Source organism: Phyllobates terribilis, unplaced genomic scaffold (genome assembly GCF_046119375.1).
Source record: "Phyllobates terribilis strain yellow unplaced genomic scaffold, ASM4611937v1 Scaffold_11__3_contigs__length_659146591, whole genome shotgun sequence".
NCBI lineage: Eukaryota > Metazoa > Chordata > Amphibia > Anura > Dendrobatidae > Phyllobates > Phyllobates terribilis.
In genome coordinates, this window is record NW_027362771.1 from 233,090,207 (window position 1) to 233,103,473 (window position 13,267).

The 13,267-nt window shown below is 42.5% G+C and overlaps 1 protein-coding gene across 7 annotated transcripts in view; it reads right to left on the minus strand.

The window, feature by feature from the left end:
- SLC23A1 (solute carrier family 23 member 1) overlaps positions 1-13,267 on the minus strand; it is a 457,722-nt gene that overhangs the window by 114,630 nt on the left and 329,825 nt on the right. For all 7 annotated transcript variants that reach the window (XM_073652114.1, XM_073652111.1, XM_073652110.1 and 4 more), the window contains 2 exons: positions 9,645-9,765; positions 1,422-1,578 (listed from right to left, as the gene is read on the minus strand). In XM_073652114.1, the coding sequence (XP_073508215.1) occupies positions 1,422-1,578; positions 9,645-9,765 (278 nt within the window). The remainder of the gene's footprint in view (positions 1-1,421; positions 1,579-9,644; positions 9,766-13,267) is intronic.

Here is a 13,267-nt window from a genome sequence, read left to right on the forward strand (position 1 = left end):
CATTTAGCATAAAATAACAATCATAGACAAACTTTTCTTAGACCTTTGTGGTGTGCTGTTTCTCTGCTATTTTTAACCCCTTCATGACCTTGCGATTTTCCATTTTTGCGCTTTTGTTTATTCCACCCCTTATTCCAAGAGCCATAACTTTTTTTTATTTTTCAGTCCCCATAGCCGCGTGAGGGCTTTTTTTTTCCGTTGTTGGACGAGTTGTACTTTTGAATTACACCATTCATTCTACCACATAGTATACTGGAAAGTGGGAAAAAAATTCCAAGTGCGTTGAAATTGTAAAAAAAAAGTGCAATTCCACAATTAGTTTTTTGGGTTTTTATTTACCATGTTCACTATATGGTAAATCTGTCCTGGCAATATGATTCTCCAGGTCAGTATGAGTACACAGATACCAACCATGTATATGCTTTTTTTATTTAAGTGGTGAAAAAAATTTCAGAAATTTGAAAGAAAAATAAAATTTCACTTAAGTTGCAATTTTCTGAGACCTGTAGTGTTTTCATTTTTTGGGCTATGGGGCTGTGTGTAGGCTTATATTTTGCAATTTGAGCTGATGATTTTAATGATACCATTTTGGGGTAGATATTATGTATTGATCAAATTGTATTGCAATGTTGCGGCAGGCAAAAAAATAAAAAAGTGTAATTCTGGCGTTTTGATTTTTTTCCCGTTTTCTTTTTTTTAATTGTTTTATTTTTAACGGGGCGGAATTTGGGCGATTTGAACTTTTGAGATTTTTATTTTTCAAAACTTTTTTTTTACTTTGTTTAATAGTTCCCTTAGGAGACTTGAAGTTGCGATAGCCCGATCACCTGAGCTATTATTAGCGGTGCTTGAGCATCGCTATGTATACTAGAAGTCAAGATCTCCTATGAACACCAGCCATGGGACGGCGTTCACAGAAGGTTCGTAATGACATTAGCAGACCCCCGGGTGTCATGACAACCCATCGTCCCTCCGGGATTACATGACAGGGGTGCCGATGGGAAGGATGAATGAAGCACCTCCGGTTGGAGCGTGTTAAATCCCGTGATTGACAGCGGGATTTAACTGGTTAACAGTTGCAGCTTTTGAAAGCACATGATGGCTGAATAAATAAGTCATCATGTGCAGGGAAAGATGTGGGCTTGGTGTGCTGCGAACCCACATCAAAGGCAGGGACTTGACCTTTGACGTAAATACATGTTAAAGGTTTTGAAGGGGTCAATGGAAATATATGAATATGATCAATGGAAATGTAACTGCTACACTCTGACACTGTTCAATCAGTGGTGCCAGTGTTACCCTACCCATAGAGTGAATGGTAATGGCAAGTTAAAAGGAATGCAGAACAGTATAACAGAGATATGAAACAGAACAGTGTTGTAAGAAAAGGTGATCCAGCTTGCAATGTCAAACATGCATACATGGGTATGGAAAACGGAACCATGGAGAACTGGACATTATCTCTCCTCTTGCATCCGTCCTTGCTTTAAATCCATATGCTTTACTATCTGATGGAAACACACCAGTCAGGGTCAAAATATAGCATAACAGCCATGATAACATTATAGCCATAATAATCTGAAATAAAAAAAATATATAAATGATCATAAAGTTTTTCACATATTTATATCTTGAAACTTATTGACACAAAATGAAAATATTATATTGAAATTATTTTGTATAACATGAATGTATAGGGAACAACAGATAACAATAGTTTAATGTTGAAGTTCACATTACCCTCTAAGGCTTCACATCTGCCATAGGAGATGAAAACAGAATTCAACCTATAATGGACCCATTACATGACAGCTACAGTGGGGAAAATAAGTATTGAAACACAGCCGATTTTGCAAGTTTTCCCACCTACAAAGAATGGAGAGGTCTGTCGTTTTTATCGTAGGTACACTTCACCTGTGAGAGACAGAATCTAAAAAAAATCCTGAAAATCATATTGTATGATTTTTACATAATTAATTTTATTGCTTGAAATAAGTATTTGAAACAATAGAAAAACAGAACTTAATATTTGGTACAGAAACCTTTGTTTGCAATTACAGAGGTCAGACGTTTCCTCTAGTTCTTGACCAAGTTTACACACACTGCAGCAAGGATTTTGGCCCACTCCTCCATACAGATCTTCTCCAGGTCTTTCAGGTTTCAGGGCTGTCGCTGGGCAACATTGAGTTTCAGCTCCCTCCAAAGATTTTTTTTTGGGTTCAGGTCTGGAGACTGGCTAGGCCACTCCAGGACCTTGACATGCTTCTTAAGGAGCCAGTTGCCCTGGCTGTGTGTTTCAGGTCATTGTCATGCTGGAAGACCCAGCCACGATCCTTCTTCAATGCTCTGAAAGGAGGTTGTTGGCCAAATCTCGCGATACATGACCCCATCCATCCTCCCTTCAATACGGTTCAGTCGTCCTGTCCCCTGTGCAGAAAAGCACCCTAAAGTATGATGTTTTCCCCACCATGCTTTACGGTTGGGACAGTGTTCTTGGGGTTGTACTCATCCTTCTTCCTCCAAACACGGCAAGTGGAGTTGATACCAAAAAGTTCTATTTTGGTCTCATCTGACCACATGACCTTCTCCCATGCCTTCTCTGGATCATTTAGATGGTCATTTGCGAACTTCACATGGGCCTGGACATCTGCTGGCTTGATCACGGGGATCTTGCGTGCCCTGCAAGATTTTAAGCCATGACAGCGTAGTGTGTTACTAATGGTAACATTTGAGACTGTGGTCCCAGCTCTCTTCAGGTCATTGACCAGGTCCTCCCATGTAGTTCTGGGCTGATTCTTCACAATTCTCAGAATCATCCTTACCCCACGAGGCGAGATCCTTCATGGAGCCCCAGACCGAGGAAGATTGATAGTCATCTTGTGTTTCTTCCATTTTCTAATAATTGTGCCAACAGTTGTTGCCTTCTCACAAAGCTGCTTGCCTATTGTTCTGTAGCCCATTCCAGCCTTGTGCAGATCTACAATTTTGTCGCTGGTGTCCTTAGACAGCTCTTTGGTCTTGCCCATGGTAGCGAGGTTGGCATGTGATTGAGTGTTTTGACAGGTAATGAATTAAAACAGGTACAATTAATACAGGTAATGGATGCAGAGTAGGAGTGCTTCTTAAAGAAAAACTAACAGGTCTCAGAGCCAGAATTCTTGCTGGTTAGTAGGTGATCAAATACTTATTTCATGCAATAAAATGCAATTTAATTATTTAAAAATCATACAAAGGGGTTACCTGTTTTTTTTATTTTTAGATTCTGTCTCTCACAGTTGAAGTGTACCTACAATAAAAATTACAGACCTCTCCATTCATTGTAGGTGGGAAAACTTGCAAAATCGACAGTGTATCAAATATTTATTTTCCCCACTGTATATGCATGTAATGTAGTGTGAGTGTATTAATATACTCACCTACAGCCACGCTCTCTAGTGTCTAGTGCTGTTCTGCTCCTCTTCTCAGTGACGTTACCACAGTTCAGACTCTTCAGCTCATTTTATGCGTGAGACAGAAGTCTCTTTTACAGTGTAAGTCTATGGAGTCTTGGTCTGATGCTCCATAGGCTTACATTGTAAGAGTTACTCCTGGGTCACACAGTGCACAGCGTGACCCAGAGAGTCTATAGAGCAGTAACATCACTAAGAAGCAGAGCAGAACAGTGTTGGATACTGGAGAAGGCAGAGTATATTAATATACTCACTTTATACCACATGCATATACAGTTATGGCCGAAAGTGATGACACCCTTGAAATTGTTTCAGGAAATTAAGTATTTCTCCCAGAAAATTGCAATTGCACATATTTTGTTATACACATGTTTATTTCCTTTGTGTGTATTGGAACAACACAAAAAAACAGGGAAAAAGGCAACTTGGACATCATTTCACACCAAAGCCTAAAAATGGGCCGGACAAAATTGTTGGCAACTTTCCAAAATAGTGGGTTAACAACATTGTTTCCAGCATGTGATGCTCATTCAAACTCACCTGTGGCTAGTAACAGGTGGGGGCAATATGAAAATCACACCTGAAAAAGGGGAGAAGCTGACTCAATCTTTGAATTGTGTGTCAGCGCGAAAAATCCATTAACATTTGAATGAAATGAAACGCTATAGCAGGAGGCTCAGGATGACCTTACTGCTAGACTGCAATTTGCCAAAATGTACATGAGTAAGCAAAACCCTTCTGGGAAAGCGTCTTGTGGACAGATGAGACCAAGATAGAGCTATTTGGTAAAGAGCATCATTCTACTGTTTACCGAAAACTGAATGAGGCCTACAAAGAAAAGAACACTACCTAAAGTCAGATATGGTGGCGGTTCAAAGATGTTTTGGGGTTGTTTTGTTGCCCCTGGCACTGGGTTCCTTGACTGTGTGCAAGGCATCATGAAATCTGAAGATTACCAAAGGATTTTGGGTCGCAATGTAGTGCCCGGTGTCAGAAAGCTGGCTTTGCCTCCTAGGTCATAGGTATACCAGCAGAAATATGACCCCAAACATACTTTAAAAGCACCCAGAAATGGATGGAAACAGAGCGATGGAGAGTTCTGAAGTGTCCAGCAGTGAGTCTGGATCTAAATCCCATTGCATTATTATTATTAATAAATATGATATAGCGGTATTATTGGAAATATAGGTAGTAGTAAATCTTGAGTTCCTTCAGGCAGGGTAAGTTAAGTAATAGAGACCCCAATCTGGTAAGTGGACTGAGCTGGCATAGGCCTGTGTGCTTTCAAATGCCAAATGCTGAATTTTAGTCCCAGTCTGTCCCTCTCTGCACCCTCAGGATTCTGACACCAGGGATCAGGGAGCTGAAGGCTCTGCAGGTGCGATGACATCAGTACATCCTGCCTGCAATGCATTTTTCACAGACCTGAGCAGTGCGTCAGGGGGAATGGGATGAGGGGACATCATACTGATTGGAGGCTGTGGGGACGTCTTACCAAGTGAGGGGCTGTGAGGGGCATCAAATTGAGCGGGATCCTGTGAGGACATCATACTGAGTGGAGAGTAGACTGTGAGGGCATCATACTGAGTGGGGGGTGGACTGTGGGGGCCATCATACTGAGTGGAGGGCTGACAGTGGGGACCATCGTACAGAGTGGGGGCTGGCTATGGGGACCATTATACTGAGTAAGTGGCTGTGGGGGACATCATAATGAAGGGCTTTAGAAGCATTAAACTGAGGTGCCATCATACTGTGTGGGAGTATCATACTGAGTGGTGGCCTGGCTTTGGGGTCCATCATACTGAGTGGGATACCGGCTTTGAGGGCCATCATACTGAGTGGGGGGGGCTGGCTGTGGGTACCATCATATTGTGTGCGGCTGGCATTGGGGGACACCATACTAAGTGATAGGTGGGCTGTAGTGCCCATCATACTGAGTAAGGGGCTGTGGATGAATCATGCTGAGGGGAAATCATATGCTGTAGGACGCTGTGGGAATTATGATAGTTTGTGAGGTGGGCGGCTGTGGACTATCATATTGAGGGCAATAATCATACTGAGTGGGGGCTGTGGAAGCATTATACTGAGGGGTCATGGGAGCATTATGCTAAGGGGCCATCCTACTGGGTAGGGGGCTGTGGGGACTATAATACTGTATGGGGTGGGCTGAGGGCACATCATACTGAGGGGCCATTATACTGTGTGGGGAATGATTCCGTGTGGGGGTTTCATTCTTATGGATGGCTGTGTGGACTTCAAGCTGAGTGGGGGCCATCATACTGACAGGTGTGGGGGTATTATGCTCTCTGTGTTTGTGGGTGGGGGCATTTTTCAGAGCATCAAAAAGGGGGTTTGGTGAGAACAATAAGGGGCTTTTGACGCGCCCCCTGGGCCGTGGGGCACTCGGTAGCCGGGCCGGTCGATGCTGGGGGATGTCACGGTGGCAGTGACCCGGTCCGTGACCCAGGGAGGTCAATTAAAGGATAAGTAAAAGGGAATAAAGTTTTTAGAGATAATGTTCGTGACGCCACCTGTGGTATGCGGTTATATGAGGCCGCCGCTGCGGTGCAGATCCACTGGAGCTGAAGGTGACGCAGCAGAGTTGGTTCAGCTCTCCACAGGCAGAGCTAAGCCCCAGGGCAGTATATGATGAATTGTGGAGGTAGATGTTGTTGGTGCGGTGTAGTGCAGGGCTGAGGGCGCAGATAATGACCAGACAACAAATTAATGGCGGTTTCCTCTATTTTTACTTGCGGTTTGTCAGAGCAGACCGGGGCATGGGTACTAGCTGGTGGTGGAGGTCCGGGCAGCCCAGAAGCAGGTCGGGGATCCACCTCGCCAAGTGGAGTTGTAGGCCTTCCCTCTGCGCTATTCTCTTTGGCCCTGCTGCTTGAAGCTATTCTGCAGCCCTGGTCCCTGAGTAAAACGTCTTTTTCCTCATCCGTATGGCAGGCAGCTCGGGCCTTCCTGAAGTGTGGCTCCCACGTGGCGGTGCTGGGCCCTATGATGCTGCTGAGCCGCCGGGCGTCTGGTGGGGCCAGGAGACCTGCAGTCTCCTGCCCTCCGGCTTTAGCTGCTGGGCCTTCAGTGCCCCACAACCACGGACTCCGGTGTCCGGTTCACTTGCGCTTCTCTCCTGGGGAGAGCTTCTCCACAGCTCCCTTCCCCAGGTCCTTCCTCGTCACTCTTCTGTCTCCAACTGCTTTCAACTAACTCTCTCTAACCCCGCCTCCAGGTTCCAGTTTGAAGGGGAGGAGCTCCCCTTTCTGGTCTGGAGCCAGGAAAGTGTTGTATGCTGGTAAACCTGATTAGGGGACCCCTAACATTTACACGTTTCTTCTTAAAGTACATGAGTGTTGCTTTAGCAGGATGCTTTGAGTCATTGTTTTGTTGGAAAGTGAATTTCCGTCCCCAGTCTCAAATCACTGACAGACTGAAATAGATTTTGCTTAAGAATATCTTAAGACTATCCTTGTATTTCACACCATCCATCTTCCTCTCGATTTGGATCATTTTCCCTGTCCCTGCTGCCGAAAAACATCCCCCAGCATGATGCTGTCACCACCATGTTTCACTGTGGGGATGGTGTTCTTAGGGTGATGAGCTGTGTCGGTTTGGCGCCAGACATAGCGTTTACCTTGGTGGCCAAAGAGTTAAATTTTGGTCTCATCTGATCACAGCACCTTCCTCCATACCTTTGAGGAGTCTCCCACATGTCTTTTGGCAAACTCAAAGCGAGCCTTACAATTTTTGTGTGTAAGTAAAGGCTTTTTTCTGCCCACTCTTCCATAAAGGCCACTTCTACAAAGTGTATGGCTTATTGTGGTCGTATGGACAGATATTCCAGTCTCTGCTTGGGAACTCTGCAGCTCCTTCAGGGTTACCTTTGGTCTCTGTGCTGCCTCTCTGAATAATACCCTCCTTGCTTAGAGTTTTGGTGGGCGGCCCTCTCTTGGCAGGTTTGTTATGGTACCATGTTTTTTCCTTTTGATGATAATGGATTTGATGGTGCTCTGGGGGATCATCAGAGATTGGGATATTTTTTTATAACCCAACCCTGACTTGTACTTCTCAACAACTTTGTCCCTGACTTGATTGGAGATCTCCTTGGTTTTCATGGTGTTGTTTGGTTAGTGGTGCTTCGTGCTTAATGGCTTTGCAGTCTCTGTGGCCTTTCAGAAATGGTGTGTATATACTGACCGACCATGTGAGACTTAAATTGCACAAAGGTGGATTTCCTTTCACTAAGCATGTGACTTATGTGGGTAATTGCTTGCACCAGAATTTTTTAGGGACTGCATAGCAAAATGGGTGAATACATTTGCACATACCAACTTTTAGTCATTTGATCCCGTATATTTAATTTATGCCTATATTTTTCTCATTTCACTTCACCAACTTAGACTATGTAGTGCTGATGCATCACACACAAATTGGATTGCAAAAATATTTAAGCACAGGTTGTAATGTAGCAAAATAGGTCAAAAGCCAAGGAGGTGAATACTTTCTCAAGCCACTTTACGTAGAGAGAGAATTGTCAATCACAATTGCATACTAATATCAATTTAAAGGGAACCAATCAAGTCCAAAAACACTATCTACAGATACAGGGATAATCTGCAAGTAAATAATATTTACTGTTAGATGGCTTACTTGAGCAGTGGCTACAGGGGGAAAATTCAGCTTATTCTCCTTGCAGCTGCTCTCTGGAGTGGTCATTGGGGTGGTGCAGGGGTTTGTAACATTCATTGCTCTCTACACAATGTACATAGCTCTAATCACTTCCCAGCACATTGAGTGACAGCTGCTCTGCATCTGCTTTGCTGAGATCCCCTATATTTGCATGTAAATAGCGTCTGTGGACATGATAGGCTCCCTTCCAACAATTGAAATTGACAATTTTTACATACATTGGAACAGGAGGCTTAATTGTTGCAGTCACTTTAAGTAGACTACAATACTCTTGATACCTATAAAACTTATATAAGGCAAAAAAAAAATAAACACACAAGGTGGCACTGTTACTTAATGGTTCATGACTTACCTGGACAAAAGTATAATAATTGTATAACTTTTTCACTCAAGTCCATGTTCACTTCATAGGAGCACAAGAGATGGGTGTCTCAATATGGAAACCGCTGGTGGTACCAGCCTCTTGCGTGGTACCACCAGCGGAACACCATCGCGAACACGCCGCACATGCCTCCGGGATCAGCCAAATGATTCACTGACCGCCGCCATCCTTGTACAGGAGGAGCGCATGCGCAGTTTTAATGTGACCGCCGCTATCTGCCTGCACAAAGATGGCGGTGGTCTGATTTATTGCGCGGGGAGACAGCTCAAACGAGAGAGCACATGAGGGAAGAAGACAGCACAGGGGTGGAGAGAGAGAGCAGACAAGGGGGAGAGCACATGGGGTACACAGGTCAAAGAAGAGATCATATGAGAGAAGACAGCAGATGGGGGAGAGAGAAAGCACACAGGGGGAGACAGCTCAAGAGGGACAGCACATGAGGGGAGAACACAGCACAGGAAGGAGAGAAACAGCAGACAAGGGGGATTGCACATGGGGTAGACAGGTCAAAGAAGTGAGCACAGACGAGAGAAGTCAGCACATGGGGGAAAGAGAGAGTGGATAGGTGGGTGAGCACATGGGGGGGAGAGATTCTCAACGCTGCAATGCTTGCCCCTATCGTGACATTACTGCCCTCCCGATGCGAGAGCATCGGGCTTCCATTTAGTTATATATATTTAAATAATTTATATATTATATACTGGTATATAAAATTGCTGCACATACTATATATTGAGATGTCAACTATGACTTGTATTGAAAATATATTTATATATATTATGTATAGACCTGGGTGAACATGTTTATTATCAATCAAAACAGAGTATTAGAAATGATAACTCATTTTTCAATTGCTTTAAAAAAAGTTATTGTTTATACATTTTTTTGGTTCTTTTCTTCCTGCTATTTGTTTTTTTTTCTCCTAATATATTCAGCATTTTATTAGGGGATTGATTATCGAACTATCTGTTGCAGTGACATGCGACATATAAAGTAAAATTGACCATATGACACGATAATTTCATACCAGTTTCAATTAAATAAAATATATATACAAAATTCTTGTTTTTGGAAAACAATGTAAAATTTGTATAATGTCATGTTTAATAGTTTTTACCTACCGGAAACATTTTGAAGACTTGCAATTTGTAAGTCTTTATTCCTCTTCCAATCTTATAGCAAGGTAAAATAAGAGTAATGTTTCTGAGATACTGTGCAAATAATATTATCAGTGCCAAAACTCTGAAAGAGAGATACAGCAAAAAAAGAATCATCAGTCTTACATAATAAGATAATAATACATAAAAAGACCAGCATTTTGGACAGTATTTTGCATACGTTTTTGTTAATCAAAGTCATGAAAGGGTTCAAGCCACAGAAGAAATGAGAACTTTCCCATTACAGTTTTTCTCTCTGTAAATGTTATTCCTGGATATGGCTTACAAATACTGATGCAAAACTGATGGTGTTGGTCATGTGACTAGAACAATACATCATTGGATGTTTTTGTGACAAAGCACTGTTCTAGTAACGTGACCATTGTAATCAATCACAGACCTCACATGTCCTGTGACATGGGAATGGTGACTAGTTCCAAGGGCAGTGCAGGTGCAGGGGTTAAAATTGCACCTGGAGCCTAAGGAGCCAAAAAAGTCCCTTTGACAAATATGAAAAGACCAGTGCTAATAAAGACGTGCAATAATTGGTGGCCCCTTTGGAGCTTTTGTATTGAGCCTCATGAGCTTCATGTTACACCACAGATTAGTTTCATACTGTGTGCGGAATTATTAGGCAAGTGAGTGTTTTGACCATATCATTTTTATGAGTCTTTTAAAAAACTCCAAGCTGTATAAATTTGAATACTTATTAGTGTGAAGCAGATCAGGTAATGTGTATTTGTGCAATGAAGGAGAATGTGGCCTAAGTATATCAACAACACCCTTTATGAAGATGTACTGAATTATTAAGCAGCTTATTTTCCCCAGGCAAAATGGGCCAAAAATGAGATTTAACTAAATCTGAAAAGTCAAAAATTGTTACAAGTCTTAGAGAGAAGTGCAGAACTCTTAAAATTGCTAAAATATTGTGATCACAGAAAAGTTTAGCTGCAAATTGTCAACAGGGTTGCAAAAAACGTGTTGACAAAAAAAAATGCACATTAACTGACAAAGATTTGGGAAAAATTGAAAGCGAAGCAATTCATTATCCTCCAATGGTGCCATACTCCAGAACTGTAACCTCCCTGGAGTTCTCAGAAGCATAAGGTGCTCACTGCTCAGAGACATGTCCAAACTAAGGAAGGATGGAACCCGACCAACACTGAACAAGACCCAGAAGTTGAAATGTCATGACTGGGCCAAGAAATAGCTGAAAGTGATTTTTCCAATGTTTTGTGGACTAGATGGATAGGCCCGTGGCTGGATCAGGAGAACAGAAAAGATCTGGAAAAAAGTCTGCATCTTTCAAGAAAACCATTCTCCATCACATGCATCAAAGTATTACACTTCTTGGCTAAGCATTTCTTGGCCCAGTCTTTTTTTCTGAACATATTTTTTGCAAACCTGTTGACTATGTACAGCAAGACTTTTGATGATTCTGTGATCACTCCCCAATATCTTACCACAGGGACAGCAGTGGCATTTGAAAGCACACAGGCCCATGCTGACTCTGGCCCTTTACATAGAGTGGGGTCTCTAGATTACTTAAATTACCCTGCCTACAGGAAACCAAAATGTACTACTACTTATTAAATCTTATATAGCGATATTATTAGAAATATAATAGTAATAATAATATTGCAATATAACAGACAAATGATACCAGACCATATTACCAGAATATACCGTAGTGATAATACCACCATAGTGGTAATAGTGATAATACCACCATTAAAGAAGCACTCCCTTCTATATTTTTTAATAAATGTGTATAAAAATGTGCATCTAGTTTAGTGTGTGTGTATTAATATATGCACCTACCGCCGCCTTCTCCAGGACTCAGAGTCATTCTGCTCTGTTTCTCTGTGACATCATCATTCTTCAGAGTCTTTTGCGTGACCCGGAAATGGTTTTTACAATGTAAGTCTCTATATACTTGTGAGAGTGTGAACTGTGATAGCAGCAGGAGAGCATTGGGACCCTGTGGATTTTTCCTGGCTGAGCTCAGCACAGGGGCAGATCAGGAAACCCTGTGTGTTCTGAGGGTGTCTGCTGTGTGAGACGCTGGACTAGGAGTCTGAGGAGAACTGTGAGGACTGAACTGTAACAAGACTCTTTTTCTACAAGCTTTCCTGTGGGGGTTGTTAACCCCTGGCCCTGGTGAAGCTTTGTCCCTGCTTAAGAACGAGTGCTGAGCCGGGGAAAGCTGTGTGGCTCTTTGGAGTTTTGTGGAAGTCCATGCTGAGTGGACTAGAGACTTTGTGCTGAAAGAGCCAAGTGTCGAGTGAGAAGGAAAGAGACTGAGGATATTATCTCTGTGACGGCGCACGTGGTCAGTGGTCTGGAAAACAGTGAGTAACTGCGAGAGGAGAGACGTGGTCCGGTGCCATTCACATTGAGAGGATACTGACAAGCCTGGTGAAGAGTTCTTCCCAGACCTTAACCTGACTAAAGTCCCTAGCATGTGGGCTCAGCATTGGCCGACAAGACAAGGAACCTTTGCTGTTTTTGTAAATGTTGCTTTTTATTTGGCGCCAAAGTTTTTCAGGACTAGCTGCAGCCACCGCGATTCACAGGCCTGTAATAGACCACATCTGAGGTTAACGGTACCGTAACTTTAAGATACCCGGGTATCCCTATACTAGGGGAATAAGAGCAATTGGTATAGTTTCATGAATTGTTATTGTTAATAGTGGTAGGATTGTACTCAGTGTGCCATCTCAGGGGTCCCTATAGAACACCCACACTAGACTGACACAGTGTTTAGGTAAAATTGTTCCATATCTTTAGTATAATTCACATAAACTGGGAACCTTGAGATTGGCACATTGATTTCAGCTTTTGCTCATTCTGTGTAGTTAGTAGAGACAGTGTCCCAGGTAGAACCTGAGACTGATTCATGCAATACTGAATTTTAGTCTAATCCCTGTTTAAGTAAAGAAAGTGTTGTTTATTTCTGTCTCTGTCTCAGTTTGTGACTCACTGGATTTCTCTCAGACCTCCGGTCATTACAGACTCACATTGTAAAAGAGACTTCCGGCTCAGGCATAGAGCATTGTGCCAGCCAGATAGTAGGAATTGCGGTGATATCACTGAGAAGAGGAGCATATCGGCGCTGGATAACCTTGGACACAGTAGTAGGGGAGTATATTAATTCAATCACACTACACTACATGTATATATATTTACAGTATATACATATTTATTTAAAAAATATATAGATGGGAGTATTTCTTTAGCTAAAGCTACGGTACTAGGACTGATAATACCACCATTCAGTGACCAAATAATGGTAATATCAATTGTACAACAGTGCTCTGCAGACCGTATGTGTGTTTAGTGTATATATTCTGACTCCATAATTAGGCTGCAAGTGTGGGGCTCCTTAAACAGTGTTCGTATGGATGTCTGAATGAACCAGTACTCACAAGAAGAATTGTCATGGGTGTACCACGACAGAGAGAGGCCAAAAGACCGCAGTGTCTGATTTCACATACTACTGCCTTGATTAGAATCAATTCACTATCATATTAAACGGTGCAGGTTTCTGCGAGCAGTGCAGGAGTTAATCTGTTCAGTTGAGAGCT